We start from the raw sequence: 18,352 nt of genomic DNA on the forward strand, positions 1-18,352 counted from the left end.
AGAATTCAGATTCGAATCTAGTTTTGCTGGATCGATAAATCCAGTCTGTAAGAACCGTTCTCCTCTTCCTGTTCGAGCAGAGAGTGAACATCGACGTACAGGATGCTCGGCAACAGTATATCGGATTTCACGTCTGTATAACATTCACCAGAAATCCATTTCCGTCACTTCTCTTAATAACCCTTCACCGATTGCACGGTATCGTTGCATTTGTATTCTATTTCAGTTTATATCTTCTGTTCTAATTTAGTGTACCGCTAAAAGAAACCAGGAAACGCATTCAGAATCGTAGAATTCCACAGCACTGTCTTTCAAGCTGTCACAGACACGTTCCTATCCAGATTTAATTCATTCTTATCTCCAATGAAACAATTTGTGTCTCTCAGGTTGTCACAGGTGTCGTCCCTGATACTTCTCGCTATGTCTCATTCTTGTTTCTAATTTACACGAAATCGAACGATGGAACAGACGTCAGCGATCGGATTCGTAGATCTCCGAGATCCCTCCGTGCAAGAAACAACGAAGATCCGATCTATTAAATTCCCCATCGATCACCCACGTCGCGATCGACGTTGTTGGGCTCGGCGAACCGGATGAAATAACGAATAATAAATAATTTAAAGCTCAGCGTGCTCGATCCCGATTCGGTTTTCAGCGCAGTCGAGATTCACGGCTGTCGCAGAAAACCGTTAACCTCGATCTTCTTGCGATCGATAGAAAGTACGGGCGCGTTCGCGGCCGAATAGAGCTCGCGATTGAAATGTCCAGTCGGTTCTTCGTTGCATCCGGCGATCAACAGTCGGTTCTTACCGTTTCTCGCGCTTTCTCCGACAGAGGATGGTCCGTAGCAAGAATATTTTTATCAACCTTCTGGCTTCGACCGATTTCATGAATGCAGCCAAGGACCCTCGCCTCCTATCCGTTAAAACTGTCTCGTACGTCTCTAAACTTTCATCGAGCACTCTAAAATCCGAAGAAAACTGTCAACGATCAGCAAACACTAGACTCTCGAAGAAATCCTGTTTCTCAAACCCCGAACGACCGTCGAAAACTTAGATCACGATTCGTTTCTCTCTGTTCATGGTCAACTTTGGCCCGCCAGAAAAGCGTAAACGTATCCTCTGCGATCGAACGTGTCTCCGTTCGTCTCTGATCGGTAAAAAAACGGCACTAACGAGAACCGGAGAGTCAGAATACACCGGGTAACTGACTATCCGCGACACGAAGCATCTCAACAATGAGGGAGCCCCGTACGGTTCCTCCTCTGCTTCCGGTCCCCCTACGCGCCGGTCGAAGCTATTGTTTAATATGGTTTGATACGTCAGTCCATTGTGTAACGACGTTTTACCATTAACGACACCCGTGCATCCCAATGCTCCGTTCTTTCGCTCCGTCGTCTTTCCCTTTTTCGGGTCTGACCTCGTCCCACCTGCGTCACGTCGCCTCTCGTCGTCGACGTCGGCGCCGATGCTGTTGAACCTACTGTCGAGACACGCATGACTAATCGTCAGTCGCGCGCGCACGCTTCCGGTCTTGCCACGGATCCAGGAACCGCTTCTGACCTCACGTGCGCGGCCAGGTTGCACGTGGACACACCTGTCTGATCCCCAAACCACTTTCGAGCCCATTTTTCCAAATCCAACACAGAGAAACAATTCTTTGCGTGGTAAACGATCGTAGTTGAATGGTTGCACGATGTTCGCGTGGTCCTAGTCATTGTTTGAGCGTGTTTCAAGTAGTTTTGGAACTTGTTTTGGGTGTCAGGTTGCGCTAGTAGTCTTGTCACGGAGATACAACTTTGTTTGATCGAGTTTTTCCATGGGTTGGAGACTGTTTGTATCGATCTTCTGTGTACCGGATGGAAACATACGTTGTACATATTCTAGTAGCGTTTGAGTCTTTTAAAGAGACTGTTTGAGTACTCTTTAACTATATTAGGCTTTGTTTTGTCTAGTATTCGAGTCCTCCAAAGCAATATTTGATATTTAGACTGTCAAGCTCCGCAGTTACATGTGTCTGGAGACTGAGTAAGCACTTTGAATGGAGCCAAATAGCGCACAGTGCGCGATGTCAAAGTTTAGGAAGGCTTGAATTAAAGTGTTTGCCCCAATGGTTCTCACATTACGCCGAGGAAATGTTAGATAACTGTTTTCGCGACGCTCGGGAAATTTCAACGAACCCGGGCTAATACATTATGATTCCCAGGGGTCGAAGCTAGCGTCGACAGCATTCATAAGCGTCTCGACGATGTATTTTATATTCCGATCGGTATGTAAATTCCCTAGTCGTCCGGTGGCGAGCGTTCGATCGCTTTCAAACGCAAATGCATCGCTCGACACGTGTTTTCGAAAAGGAGAGAAGAAAAAAAGATGAAAACGGGACACGCGCGGAACGGTTTTAATTGTTCGCGATGTGTGTCAGAGGAACGGGAACAAACGAAGCCTGCTGTAGCGTCGTCGAAGACTCGACGCGCCTCGGGAATCGTCAATCGAACCGCGTCGATGCGTTCTTCGCGTTGCGTAATAATAATAACTAACGTTTTTATTGCGTCATATGTATAGAAAGAAGAGATTGCGTTGCTATTAATAAGTCATACGCCAACCGATGACCGTCAATGAACTTTCCGTTTGCGTTGGTCAATGGTGACCGTCATTGTTGATCGTCGATATTTTATTCAAATATTTGTCGCGCGTAACCATTTACACCTGTAAGGCTACAACCGTTTGCGTCGATGAATCTATAATCGATAATAGAGAAAGGTAGAAGGAATCGAACGTACTATCGTACACGTGAACGATTATTGCACGTTTTAAATTTTACTGGCCCGTGGTCGAGAGTAATCCAGGAGTTTCCAGAAACTGGATCTTCCAATTAAGACTAGCATTTACGCTTCGCCGCCAATATTTACGTTCATAGTTGAATTCGAAAAGAGAAAGCCGTATTATTTAACACAATGCACGGTTATGCGCGCATATTATTTAACACGAGAAGCGATTTAATGCCGATTTGTTCCAGTTTGGCGACCGGTTCGCGTATCGAACGCGAATTATCGTAATTATTAACGGTACCAGAAATTCCCGCTGCGTACGTTCGTGACAAATGCATTTTCCGCGCTCTGTCCGTGAAATCGCCGCTTTAAATTTCATCGGTTGATCCTTTGTACTTATAGTCTTTCATGAATGACCATTACAAACGACGAGAAAAAGATAAACAGTTCCTTTTTAAAAGAGATTGGAAATTATCGAATATTTTATAACGGGGAAATTAAACAGGTTTCTGTTACTGTCGACAGATACAACGAGTGGTTTCGATGAGCATATTATACTATGGGAACCGCTTCTTTTATTCTATTGTATAATATGCCTCTTCTTACGAGAGCTCGTGAATCCCCACCAATGCACAACGGTTTGAGAAACGCTAATTTAATTCGTTTCATTCATTGCTTAATTCAGTCCATTCATTATCAGTTTCTCAGCGTATCTTTATTCCGTTCCAGGCAACTATGGTTAGACTAACGTTTCTGATCCTTCATATAGAATAAAGCAGTTTGCAAATTTAATTGTTAATGGTAATCCAACGATCCGTTAAAAACGATGGAATTATGTTTGCTTCAAGTAGTTCCCCCTTCAAATTTCGTCAGAGTCGCTAATTTTCTCACGTTACGATAACAAGCAGACGGAATTGCGTTTTACTTAGAACAGTTTTCCGTACATTTAATACCGTGGTGGTTAATTTAGCGAGGAAACAAGTCGCGTAAATAATTGCTACGTACGCCGATGGGTTAACAGAAAATCGATGGCCGAAACGTTCCCGCGCCCAACGAATCCGGTGAATAATGAATTATTAAAAATAAAAATGGTGGATCGCGAGTCGATCGCGAGCATTTTCGCCTGGTTTGCTGCGATCGCGGACGAATCGAACCGTAATGTCGACCATCTTGGATTCATTCTCTCACGGGTTGTACGATTCTCTGGCTCGTTAAGAAATTACTTTTTTATCTGGGTCAACTTACGTCAAAACAATGTGCGCTCGTTATCTCGACACACGGGTCTGATATCGATCTGTTCTGAATTATTAAAGCGTCTGGGTTCCGTCGCGGGGACGACGCAATCGCGAATTATTCTCCGACAATTCGAAAGTTCCCGCCATTGAATTAATGGTACGTAACATTGTTACGAAAGAAACGTAATCCCTGGAGCCTGGCCAGACTTCTTCTGTGCAAAGCTCTTGTGTTAATTCTATCACATCGACTTGTTTCGACCACGATAAAATTAGTTAACTGATGTTTATTGATGTGAATTTTTCTTTTTTTAACTCACTTGCATTTAGTTGCACAGAATTGTAATAACATAAAATAACATTTTTGTACGATTGTAGAGTTATTATTTTCGGTAGAGAGTCAGAGAAGATCTCGAGGTCATCTGCATTCTCTTTTAGACCGAATGCTATATTATTCATCCAGTAACATGGCAGTTGACGTTCAAGGCCGTATCATGCGAGATCGTTAAAGGTCATAAAGATATAATAAAACGGATTTGAATGTATATCTTGACGAGGCGTGAAGGGGTTGCGAGGTTAAGCGTCTTTCGCGTGAAACGACATTGTATTTTCAAGGTCAACAGTTCGTGACTTTGAACGACCTCCAACGACGGGGTCACTGAATTCGCTTTAAAGGCAGAGCTAGGTAAACGCGTAACGTTCCGTTTAAAAATACCAAGTTGACCTTGAACTGTCTCGGATGTTACCCTTATTGATCTTTCTTGATTAAATTTTAACATGGCTGGCAACTTCCTTTAAGAATAACATCTTTATTAAATTATGACCCTGAACGACCTCCTACAATTCACTTTTACGATGGACCTAACTCTACTCTATTTTCATAAACCAGTAAATTTTAATTTATCTTTTAAAAGAATTGTTAACCGTCGTCTAAAATTTTATTTCGTACGATCGTTCTAAAAACATGTGCCCACCCAAAGTAATGTTCAAACTACTTATCACTTGTATAATAATTAGCGTACGATAGACCGATACGAGCGTTAACGAGTTCGAAGTTTGTCAAAGGCGAGGTGCCCATCAGTTTACTTGGCAAAACGTTGTTAAGAACAATGCTCGCCGTATCGTGAGAATTTCAGACACTTAACGATACGTGTATGTGAACATTACTTCCTGCAACAGCTTCAGTTGCATATCTACTCGAACGAATGCTGGTCTCGAACGTTTCGACGATTCAAGGACTCTGGATAACAAGTAAGTATTATTTTTACACGATAAACTACCGGATAAATTTCCTAATTTGCTCGCGAGGTCGAATTTCAGCATGTAAAAGTCGGTTCTCGAATAAATACGTAGCTGCGCGTTTCTCGTCACGTTTCCATTGAAAAAATTTCCATTATGGATAAAGAAGCGTTGGCTCGCGAGGAGTGTCGTTTGTTTCGCGTGTACTTTCTCGTCGAGAAGAGCGTTCCTTAATTCCGTCGCCCAGGTATCGGGCGATATCACCGAAAAGTAATTTACTCGGTGCTGGGAGGCAAAAGGAGTACGTCGAACGACACTCGCCGAACTGGTCAGAACAAGAGGGAGTAAATAAAAGCAGGTCCTGCATACCGAACTTCGTCGTACGCATACGCGTGCATACAGGGTGTCGCGAAAATTCTACACCGATTGTTCGATCTTTATTTTTTCGAAAGGTATTTAGAAACGTTGGGAACCACCTTGGGAAGTGAAGGTATGAAGTCATCGTCGAATTTGTTACGCAATTGAAATAGGAACGTTGCAACGTGTCTACAGTTTTAAAATTTAAAAAGAGCTCGAACGTAACAGGAAGACTACTATGTTCTTCTAATTAACAAATAGAAATATTCAATGTTTATAGTGTTTATTTCACCGGTGACCACCGCGTTAATTGCAGAGTAAGTCGATTCGTGCCAGAAACGAGGCACAGCAGCGAGAGAACGTCTATGGGAGCGTAGAATCTCATTGTTTCGCGTTAAGGAGATAACAGGGGAGCGATAAGAAATTTTAGTTTCGTTAAAAAATGATCCTTGGTACGCGCGACGGAAATATGCGCATAGCTCGCGGGTCATAACGGCCAAAGATTCTTCTCGGGGGCCTTTGCCCGGACTACTTTGGCCACGGACTTGAAATGACGCGTGAACCTCGTTTTATATCGCGAACGAACGAAGAAATTCCAACAAGATCGTTAAGAAACCGCGCGTACGTCCCTCCGCGTGGCTGCAGCCGGCGGCCATATTGGAAACGAAGTGGCCAATCGAAGCCACGAATCCCAAAACTGCTTTTCATTCATTTCTCTCATTCTTCTATCGCTATATTTACTTCCTATTTAACGATACTACGAACTTTTAAATCAGTTAAAGCTGTTTCATTTATTTTTTTAAAATGATGCTACAATATGCGAAACTTGTACGATACTAAAGTTATCATGCATCGTTTTATCCTCGTTTGCAAACTTTCTTCCGATAAAATGCATTTATAATATTAATTCTACCTGTATTGAAAATAATTCCAACTTTAGTAAAGTATTTTCATCAATTTTCGTATAAACAGCTTTGTAAAATGGTAAACTCGTGATGCTTTGTAAATCATCGACACTTTTAATCCGTTTCTAAAATTATATTTTACTTATAACTGTTTTTAATATTAATTCTATCTGTATTGAAAATAATTCCAACTTTAGTAAAGTAGTTTCATCAATTTCTGTATAAACAGCTTTGTGAAATGGTAAACTCGTGATGTTTTGTAAATCATCGACGCTTTTAATTCGTTTCTAAAATTATATTTTACGAGAAAAAAGTGTTTATTAATTTTATCTGTTCCCCTCTTTCCGAGTTTGTTGATGCGATGATTTAGATTAACCGATGACAAGTGCTTCTTTGCGTCCTGACACTCTGCTGGCTCTAATCGTATATCATTATCATAAACCGGTTGCACCGACTCATGAATGTTAGAATTAGTTTTTCCCCCGCGAACTGGAACGACTAGATGATTATTTTATTCAAATCCATACTCGGTTACTTCTACTTCTATTTACTTTTCAAGAAACTTTCCAGTTTTCCTGACTCCTAGATACCGATACCGGTTTCCTCGCGTTCGAAAATATTTTTAAATTCTTTTTCTTCTAATCGTTACCGAAGAATACGTATATTACAACGTAGGAAAATATTATTTTCTAAGACCTCGTTTGATGGCTCGATTCGCGGCTGGAGAGATCGAAAATTATCTCAACGTGTGCCTAATCGTGTACGACGATTACGACCCGCGAAAGTCGTACAGATAAACGTTTGTTTACATTTCCAAAGTCAGTTAAAAGGTGTCTTCGCTTGACCGTGATCTCTGTCGTTTCTTCCCAGGTGAATAACTTTGTTACGAATCGAGGTTAGGCCTGGGTGAAGTTCGTTTCTTCCGGGCGAATGTAAATGGTCGAAATCAACTTATACAGGGTGTACAAGTAAACGCGTTGAAGTCTACTACCTTTGAAGGTAGCAAAAATATTTCCCATGATATTCGATCCGTGGAAATAAATCGTGGAAATCGAATTCGTCGAGAAGTGTAAGAAACAGGAAGGGAATCGATTGGACGCGATTTCTAAATTTCATAGATGCATTTTCTAATTCCACGAAACAGCGTTTCGAACGAGGTATTTCCGTGACGTCCTCGAGGATTCAAAGCGCATCGCAAACAAACGCGTCGCCGCAGTCACGCGTCATTAACGCCTGTCCGCGATATCTTCAAGGCTCGAAAGTGAACTTTTTTTCACCCGCGCGAGAGACAAAAAAGTAAACGCGTAAAAGAACACAGCTCGCGAGATTCGTCCCCGAAAGACCGGTGAGATCGATGGAAATTAATATTCCAGGCTACGATCGACCGCTCGATCGACCTACTTCCTCCTTCAGCGTTCTCCATTTTGATCCGCGATCAAATACGTCCCCGTGGAAATTAACGAGAAGCGTCTTTTGAAAGCCGCTGGGTCGAGAACTCGATCGCGAGTGAAGAATTACTTTTTAAAAAGTCAGAAGAAAATTTGCTATCAAAGATCGAGCGATATTGCTCCACCCACCATCGGAGGGAATTCCTTCATTATTATTAAAACTAAAGCTCTTGAATTTGATCTTAAGCATACCACGTTATTTAATTTTTAACTATTTAAATTGCTTGCTAGAAAATTTCCTTATTATTGGTAAAGTTCTTGAATTTGATCTTAATATTTAACCCCTTAACGCTCATATTTTTCGGGTTAATTAAGAATGATCAGTTTTCTTTATTGGATTTGTCTCTAAGAATGCAGTTTACAATGTTGTATCCAACGTATAGTTTGAAAGAAAACAAATATTATCATCCCTTAAACGATTAGATTGAACAAATATTGTTTTTCAGAGCAGTCAGACTCGGGCATGAACGTTAAGGAGAAATTGTCTTTTTAATATGAATCTTTGATTTGATCCTTCGAATAGAGTTTTCTTTCAAATATAAGATTCGAACTCACCCCTTGCGAATACTGTTGAAAAGAAGGAAGCAGATCCCGGAAGCGATTCCAGCGGCCACCAAGCTCATACCAGGCGACACCATCATTCTTCCACTCATCGAACGTTTCGAAAACAATATAAACTGATATCGATGACACACCGCGCACACATTTAATTACACTCGACGGATTCAACCCGTTCTCGTTCGTTGGGGATCCATTTTTCTATCCTCGTCGCGGGTTTCGATCTATCGAAGATCCAGAAAGGATCAAACTGTCGTTCGAGGGAAACTTGGAGATTCTGTTGTCACGTTTCTCGCGAAGGAAATGCGTTTAGGTGGACTTGGAACACTCGCTATTGAGAGACTGGCGACTTTGATCGGGGATCTCTGTTGCTTGATCGATACGCGCTCCACGGAGCTTACTCTGTTATCTGATAGAGTCGATAACGATTTCCTAGTGGGGAATTCAGACGATACAAATCTGATTCGTCGACGAGAAAGCGCCTAGAAGATATAGATTTCATATTTTCTGATGTTTACTGGACAGAAGCTCTGTTTTAAAGATAGTTATCGATACGTATTACATTGGAATTCAAAATAGTCGGAAAGTTATACCGTAATTATAGATTTAAATGGAGCGATGTACCGCTAGAAACCAGTAATAAAGAATCATCTCGAGAGTTCATAGACGCATAAAAGTATTACGATAGGTATAAACGAGAAATGTTTCGCTCTGCCGACCAATACACCGAGATGCGTTCGAGTGCTAGTTAAAATTCGACGCCTCCATTTTGCAAAACGAACAGCGAAAATTAGATTTTCTTCTACGAATATTCAGTTCAATGTCCCTTGAAACTGAACTCTATCTTAGATCTCAGATTTAAAGAAAGTCAAATTGCTGTATTTAAAAAATAAAATCAATTCCTCGACTATGACTTTGAATGAAAAATTCAAACAGCTACCCTTAAATGCAATGTCCTTTATAAAGTCAACGTCTCTGATTTTAATGTAAAAATGATAATAGCTACAATATTCGAACGGAGAAAAGCGACAAACGAGCGAAAAGTTTGGGGAAACGGTGCACCGGAAGTCGGATAGATCTTTGGCCTTCGATGTCGCACTTCCACGCACATTTCCCGCTGAAAATAATCGAAATCCGCGCCACGGTACCGTTATTAAATTGGTAACTGGCGTATATCCAGGAGATGTGAACGGACCGCGCGATAAGATTGAACTGAATCGGAGCTAAGAGTTTCAGCGTGCACGTTCCCGACGACGAACGTCGAGTACATACGCTAAACGCGTTATTGCGCGTCATGTACGCGACACATCGACGTCGTTTCGTCTAGGAGTCGCTTAGTTGGACCGTCACGGTTTACGAGGTGATTTGCAAAAGTTCCCCGATTGCCGGTTTTGTTCAAACTTATCGCCTCGTGGAACATTCTCGCGGCGTTTTAAATCGTTCGACCGCGAACAACGATATTTCATCCGAGACGCGTGTAAATTAAACGCCTTGGATCGCAAATAAATTTGCCCTAATTTTCTTTAAACTAGAAATAGCTATTTTTAACGAATAAGTTTGTATAAAAGACATTGCTTGTTAAAATGTATTATCCAATAATAATAATATTCCTGATCTAATCATTACAGTCACATTTTTGTGTCTGTAAATCACAGTCTTACGAATAACGATTGTCGCGTGATAAGAAAGTTTAGAAATCGACATTAGTCACGCGATGCTAGGAAAAGATCGCGACTTTATTACCTACGAACGAGTAAAATAAATTGTTTTTTTAACCAAGGAACGTCCACCGATCGGATGAAATCAATTTTAACGACGCGTTACGAAAGATCGCGAGACCACGGTGATACCGGTAGGTGAATACGAAGACACTTCCCTGGGCTGGAGGCGTTAATTAAAGTAAAAATCGTAGCGACGATTAGAGCAACGAGGAACTGTTCCTGAGAAAACGGTACAGCCGGAGAAAAAACTTATGCAAGATTTATCTGAGATGTTGCGTCACCGTTGTCTCCGTGCATTAGATCGAGCAATAAGAAAATTTCTAATCCCGTGATTCTGCTAAAATTACTATTATTTAATCCTGAGTCTAGCAAACTGGTCGTAAAAGAAATATTACACGGTTCTCTATCGATAACGTATCTATAATATTACAATTTAACATCTTGACAACCGTGAAAAACTATGTATTTGAATTTATAATAATCTGTAGGAATTTCTATAGTTGTAAATATAATACGAAACTTTAATCTGTTCCCCTGTGGAAGGTAACCGTAGATTCATCAACGTATGCTCGGTTGCCTACTGGCAGGCGCGTCTGACTAACACTGTCGATAATCACTGATCAAACTAAATTCGACGCTTCTATCAGAGATGAGACACACGTGGGATAGACTATCATATGGAAGTTTGTATCACAGACGAAATATACGAGTAGACCTTTCGCCTTATGGACTGAAAGTGGCCCAATCTCACTGCCATACCGACCTGATAATTCGTAGATGATTTTAGCGTCCTCTTCTCATGGATGGCGATCAATTGAGAAACTATTCACTGAATTAATATTGATAGGCAAATAGCTGTAGTGTTGCGTAAATACATGTTAATTTACCATGAAAGGGATTAAAATTAATTTCTGAATCTGTTGATAACGTTGCGAATGACACGAAAATGGTAATGGGGTTTCGAGACCACATAAAAATGAGCCGAAAAAATACATTGGATGAAAGATCTACTCGTATATCTCGACTCTGACAAACCTCTAGAATCTATGATGAATCAATGAGAATCCAAACTAATCTAGCGAAGAAGCTCTATATTTATGATGACCTATGCAAAGCGGATCGCAGCCAATTTGCTAATATTATTTAGTTTTTAATTAATAATTGCATTACCCAGCTAAGAGCGATACGATTATTAATTAAACGATAAATAATATTACCCAGGTCTCACCACGAGGAGGTTGCTGCGAACGGAGACCCACCCTAGCCGATTTCCAACTACCCTCCATTAATAAAGATCTTCTGTGACCAACGATCGTTGGTCGAAGAAGAAACAAACGAAAGTACAATCAATGAAAGATGCACGAACGAAGAGAGTTGAAAGAATTTTCAAAAGAATTTGTCTACAAATAAAAATAATCTGCTTAACATAATGGTTAACCAAACACCAGCCTAACTATAAATCTAAATTCGTTTATTATATCAAGAAATAATTCTAAATTCGCAGCCATTAGCTCGGTGTCACCCACGAAGAATAACTTTTCTATCGTGGGTGACACCGATTACCAGGTCTCACCACGTGGAGGTTGCTGCGAGTGGAGACCCGAAGGGAGATAGATGGAATCCAAGTTCCATCGATCTCCCTTTTACATCCTTAGAAACTAGATTAGTCATGCCAAGTAATTATTTTGTTTAAAAGAGGGACGAAGCTAAATCGTGGGTGACGCGACGCGACGCGATACGACGCGATGCACCATGCAATGGTGCAAGGAACGAGAGACGCGAACCGAATAGCGAGGCCAAAAGGGTCAGCTCGTTGCCTCTTGGCAAGTCCGATCGAAGGGGAAGGGCATCGACGCACCCAACACGGGTTCCCCATTTCCCCCAAGCAGCCTGTTGGGAGCCAAATGGACCCAACTCGGGATGTCTGACAGAGAGAGGGATCCCGAGTTGGGGCTACCGCAGACAGGAACAGTCCCTGATCCCCTCTGCGGCCGAAATACCCTTTCCCTTGGATCGTCTCGCTAGAGGACGGCAACTGACCCTTCGGGCCAGCTAATCGGCCGATCACTTGCTTTCTACATGGAAGCAGTGGTGATCGGAGGGGACGAGAGACGAGTCAAAGAGAAGCTACTTGTTACATAATTACTTGGCAGGACACGCGACTACACTAAAGACTTAAGTCTAAATGTACCAAGTAATTATTTTATTAAAAAAGGAGTGAAGCTAAATTGTGGGTGACGCGACGCGACGCGAAGCTGAACCGTGCAGCAGATCCGAGGATCGAATCAACACTACCCTTGGTAGATTGATTTCTATTTCTAGAAATCGATCTATCATTGGCAGGCGACTAGATCTTTCGGACAAACTGGACGGCCGATCACATGTTTCGTCCGACGAAACAGCGGTGACCGAAGCAAGAAACGAGAGAACGAGTCGAGAGAAGCTACTTGTTAAATAATTACTTGGCAACATTGGGAGACGCATAAAATAGGGACTTAAAATTAACGTCGAAGCTCAAGTCTAGTCAAGTTGAAGCTAAAATTCGGACGATAGAAGGAAACAAAGTTCCTTGATTTAGCTGTACCAAGCAATTATGTGGTTAAAAAGAGGGATGAAGCTAAATCGTGGGATACGCGACGCGACGCGACGCGACGCGATGCTGTACCGTGCAGCGGATCCGAGGATCGAACCTACTGCCCTTGCTAACTCGATCTCAACAAGAAAACAGAGAACTGCAACTCCGAATCGAGGTCTCCATTTCTCCAACGCAACCCGCCGGGAGCCCGAAGGACCCGACTTAGGCTGTCTGACAAAGAGAGAGTACCTGAGACAGAGTCGACTTCCGCTGGAAGGTATGCGTTTCCGCAGAATACGGAAACTCCACACCTTCCAGCGAAGTGCCGTTTTCCCTCAATCAAGCTTACCAAGGGAAGGCGATTAGATCTGTAGGACCAGATACACGGCCGATCACATGTTTCAATCGATGAAACAGCGGTGACCGAAGCTACGAACGAGGGAACGAGAAAACGAGAAGCTACTTATTGAATAATTGCTTGGTACAACGCAGAGATACATATAATAAGGAAATCTTCGACGTTAATTTTAAGATTCGCGACGAAGCTTAAATCTAATGTACTTGGAATTAAATGTCCCTCGGCGGTTGTGGCGTCTTCCCTCGATGTCCTGGTGATGAATCTAAATCTAAACTGAAATCAAAATTAACATTTATATTAGTGTGACATGGAAGGAAATTTAATAAGGAAATTTAAGCTGAAACATAAAAATAAAAATCTTATATTAATCAGTATCATCGAAACAAATATGGTATATGCATCGACACCATGTTATACATATCAAAACGAACATTCGTAATAATGAAAGAAACTTGGATCGAGACACCAAATTGAATCAACCCCAAACAATCAAACGAAATGGAAAAATCGAAGTAATAAATATAATAATGAAAGAAACTTGGATTGAGACACCAAGTTGAATTAACCCCAAACAATCAAACGAAATGGAAGAATCAAACAAAGTTCCTCCGCAGATCATTACGAGAATTTGAGCAAGAACGTAAAAATAGAAATTCATGCAATTGATAGGAACAAACATAGTATATGTAAAAGTAGAAACAGAGAAAAAGAACATTCATAATAACCAAATAAAATCAGATAGATAAATAAACAAATGAAAATAATGAGATATAAAGAGGTGGAGTAGACTTACTACTTGTTGTCAGTAGGATAGGATAGTTACCACATAGGATGGTTACCACTGGGCCAACTGTAAAATAAGAAAATATTCAAATTATAGCAAAATCAGTTCATTGAAGCGAAATTGGTATCAAACGACAGAATAGAAGAGGGGAGAGAATTTTTGAACAGTTCTTACCGTTGGTCATCACGGTCCGGCACTGGTCAGTAGTGGTCAGTAGTGGTCAGTCATCGGATCTCCACTGGTCAGCACTGGTCAGTAGTGGTCACTCCTGGTCAGTTCTGGTCACTCCTGGTCAGTCCTGGTCAGTCCTGGTCACTCCTGGTCCCCCCAGTGGTCAGCGCGCCACGAATGGCCTGGCGTAGGCCCGCGAGACCCGTTCCCCCTGGATGCTCCAGGGGTACTGAAGAATTTGTCCAGCGGTAGTCTTCGAGTAGGGAAGTCGAAGAGTGGGGAGACAGTGTCAACGTGAAGAGTCAAGAACCGCTTGGTCTAGAGAACAATACTATTTCGATTGGTCCCACCTCTTGACCATTTCTAGATCTTCACTGGACCGCTGACCTTGATGTCAACCTCACTGCTGACCACCAGTGACCATAAGTCATTGATCATCGACCCATTAAAACTATTACGAAGATTACCATTTTGTTTAATAGAGGATGATCTTAGGAACTATCGAAATCGCTAAAATTAGAAAACTTAAAACAGTTTTTTTTCCCTTATACGATGCACAGGGGGTTGCTATTATTAACAACTATAATAACATTACCATAATTATCTTAGAAAACCTTTTATCTAACCAGAAAACCTAATGCAAATTATCTTAAACGGTGTGTCAAAGGATTGTTAATGAAATAGAAAGAAAGTAGATGAGTAAGGTCGTCTCCCTTGGTCAATAGGTTGAAGATCTATAATAATTAGCAGTCTAGGTACGAGAAGACATTGTCACGCGTTGGGAAACGAAGGTTAGTGGACGTGGTTGGTCAAAGTTGGGAGGTTTGGAGGCGATCGAACAATGACAGCGAAGGACAGTGTTTTGTACGTGCACGAGCAGTCTCATTATCATATCAAGTACGTTCGAACTGACCGCCGGACGTTACTTCAATAAACACTCATGTTTTAATCGCGTCCGGCACTTATTCCGTCCCTGCGGATCCCACTTTCGACAGTTTTAATGCGAACTGATGACTTCTCTAAACTATAGTCGGGTCATCGTTCACTCTCGCCACCCTGAACAACACCGAATCAAATTTACCACTGCATTATTTAAAAGTATAACGTTAAAACAAATCGAAAAGGGTTGTTCTAGTCATCGACGCGTTGAGAAATATATTTATTCCATTTATGCAAGTCTTTCTCATTATAAGTCAGAGTAATTATTTTAATATATTCAGTAAACTACGGCTCTTCGTGCAACACCTAAATATAATAATTCTTATCTTGTATTTCTTATGTTTTATAATAAAAATTTCCCATAAACTAATCGAATACCCTACTTCTGTTTTCGACGAACATTTCCAGAGTCTGTGCATATATATCCTACGCGCTCTTTTGTAAATTTCTGTATCGCTGATAATCGAATACATTTAAAAATCTAACTAGGACAAGTCAATATGTGCTCCGCTACCAGAGCAAACTAGACAACACGATATAAACTAAACCAGATACATCTGAATCTCTAAAATAATACAAAAGTGGTATTTTTCTGGTTCTAAGTAGAATTTTTACCACGCAGAATTTATTGAAACCTCGATAAGCGAGGCGGGATTATCGTTCAGCGTCAATTAACGTATCTGTCGACCATAATTCGGCGTTTACGATACTCCCACGTTTCTTCGAACAAACATTCGCTTCCAAAAAGTGTAAAAATAATCCTTCTAAAAAACCGTTAAAGATATTCTATCGCCATCGGAGATCCAACGATTATGATTACACAAAATCTCTAAAGATTTTAAACCCTCTTGATAGCTGCGATTCAATTACGCGAGCTTCGTTTTTTACCATACTGGTAATTCGAAACGCAAGAAGTGTTCTTTCAATTCGTTATTTACGTAAGTTCCGAAGCAAATATTTATATTCGAGGCGTAGAGAACGAATACAGAAAATACATAAGAATAAATTAAGAAAAGACATTCTCGAGAACTGTCGAGTCTTATTCTTCGTAGATAACGAATTGCCTCGAAGAGGACCGTTTCCTCTTATCGAGTAGATGTAACAGGGCGGTGCATCACGAAAAAAAAAAATAACAAACGCTCCAATTGCCATCGAAATCACTGTCCGATAAGAGTCCGGGATGCATGAGAAATTCGTCATCGGCGAGATAGAGGCGTCGTAGTTCTCGCGAGGCTAACCAACGTGTACATCCCAAGTTCCTATCAGCCGATGCGCGCGTGTTCGTATTTGTGTTCGTGTTTAGCGAATGTAAACACGTTTCCACAAGTAAAATTAATATTCCAGTTCAGACGCGGTTCGCCTACGGCCGACGCGAATCCACGACGTATATGGTCTCTAACTTCGGCCAATTAACGCTCGTCAAAGGATGAGACGCAACTAGTTTGCCGCGCGAGTGCTAAACCCTTGATTATCCAGACGAATTAATTGTCACCAGTCGATTTTACGATCCATTTTCACGCACGTGCTTCGACAAACTCGTTTCGAGTGGATCGATCAAACGAACCAAAAAGAAAAACATTATTAGACAATCAAAACTGTGTTTGACGAGACTGGAGTAGCATTTTGTTTTAAACTACGGTCTTTGCAATTTGCTTATCGATCATGAACGAAATCCGTGGCGTTCCCAAGGAATCGAACAGTCTTCTGTTCCCTAATCAACCGTCCCATCGAGCACTATCTCAGGTACGAATTACTTTTCGTTTCTATTATGCGTGCGGATTGATTAGATAGCGGTTTCCGGAAGATAGTAGAAACTTTTCTATTTTCGTGACTTTTATCAGACGAGCGAGCATTCTACGAAGAAACTTTCGCGCGTAAAAGAAATAACGAGCGGATAGAATGGTATTCGAACGTTATCGGTTAACGAGTAGCGGGAAAAACGATAGTTAACGATGGTTTAACTCGTTACTCGAAATTACTATTGTTTTTCGTGAAGCGTTCGTCGAAGCTCTTCCAAGAATTTAAACAGTGTTTAGGTCTGATTGAAATGCCAATGTATGATAATTTAAACACATCATGTATACATATATAGTAAGTGAGAAATAAAATATAAACGAGTACGCAAACACGATAAAAAATTTAGAGATAGAAGCGTACTAATCTTTAGATGTAAATATAATATGTGATATAAATTAACAGGGTTATTACTTTCTTTTTTAAACCTGCAATTCTAGGGGTTAATTCCTTCTTTAATACCCGTTTTATCCCCGAAGCTAAAGAGTTTCCACATACTATGGAAAAATATCGTAATTTATCCTGATGCTACGACCGTCTGGATAACAAAGTTAAGCATGAATTAAATAAAAAAAAAAGAGCAATTAAATCGAACAGTCTAAATAAATTATGTTACGTATAATTTCTAACGTACCCTATAAATTAGACCTGGAAACCTAATATCTATATCTATCATATTATGCATTTCTTTAAGTACCGTTGTAATTTCTTTGATACTAATAAATGCACGATAATTGTGGTTAGTTCTAGTGTTAAAATCGTCGGTCGGTGGATTAATCGTTCCACACGTTTAATATTTATGGAACACGTTCTATGCACGGTTTACATACTCCCGCGGACAAACGTTGCATAACTGAACGCGTTGTAGGCGGCTCGCGCCTCGGTGAGCATAATAATTTATATCGTGTAATAATACATCATGTGTAGATAATATAGATAATACCGATCGTCGTTTAACGTTTTATCAATGGCGTGTTTTATACGCTAAAATCGAACTGCTTGCGCCATTTAATCACCGTTCCGCGTACGTTCGAATCGCAAAACATTTTTTTATTCACCGCTATCTATATACTTTCCCCCCTCGTTATTCGTAACAACGAGTCGCCGTCGTTCGCGACACAACAATTATTTACTACGGCATTTGCCAGTCAGTAAAATCGGATTTGCCATAAGCCGACGATACTGTCGGAAGTCGATGTTTGCTTCGAAATACTATCACGCGTCGACCACGAACCGTCGTCGTTTCGTACACCTTTCGACGGCCATTTATATTGTCGCGGCATTTTTCCGTAATAACATACAGTCCTGATAAACATTTTACAACGATAAGACGCTCGCGCTGCGCATCTTCGACGAGTGATTTCGCGAAACGGACGATATCCTTAATCCAGGTCACTTCCAAACGATTTCGAACAAAGGAAACACGTATCCGCGAACACCAACGGATCACGTTGTTTGCACGGGCGTTCAAACGATTCGCGGTACGCGGCGGCTTTGGCGCGAC

The 18,352-nt window shown here is 41.1% G+C and overlaps 2 protein-coding genes across 9 annotated transcripts in view; one reads left to right on the top strand and one right to left on the bottom strand.

Annotated features, from left to right (window-relative positions):
• Positions 1-9,002, bottom strand: part of LOC143350269 (uncharacterized) — a 47,737-nt gene extending 38,735 nt beyond the window's left edge. The window contains exon 1 of one of the 6 annotated variants that reach the window (XM_076782252.1): positions 8,504-9,002. In XM_076782252.1, coding sequence (XP_076638367.1) covers positions 8,504-8,601 — 98 coding nt within the window. In that variant the 5' untranslated portion in view covers positions 8,602-9,002. Of the gene's footprint in view, positions 1-810; positions 906-8,503 lie in introns of those variants that run through there. The other 5 variants (XM_076782251.1, XM_076782256.1, XM_076782253.1 and 2 more) reach the window with 5 other exon arrangements.
• Positions 1-18,352, top strand: part of LOC143350272 (choline/ethanolamine transporter flvcr2a) — a 39,347-nt gene that overhangs the window by 7,685 nt on the left and 13,310 nt on the right. The window contains exon 1 of one of the 3 annotated variants that reach the window (XM_076782264.1): positions 5,074-5,250. The exons of 1 other annotated variant lie outside the window; for it this stretch is intronic. Coding sequence is in view for 1 of the 2 variants with exons in the window: in XM_076782263.1 (XP_076638378.1) it covers positions 16,717-16,797 (81 nt within the window). In the remaining variant the exon portion in view is untranslated. Of the gene's footprint in view, positions 1-5,073; positions 5,251-16,166; positions 16,798-18,352 lie in introns of those variants that run through there. One more of the 3 variants, XM_076782263.1, reaches the window with a different exon arrangement.

This window comes from Colletes latitarsis, chromosome 14, assembly GCF_051014445.1.
Source record: "Colletes latitarsis isolate SP2378_abdomen chromosome 14, iyColLati1, whole genome shotgun sequence".
In the NCBI taxonomy this organism is placed as follows: domain Eukaryota; kingdom Metazoa; phylum Arthropoda; class Insecta; order Hymenoptera; family Colletidae; genus Colletes; species Colletes latitarsis.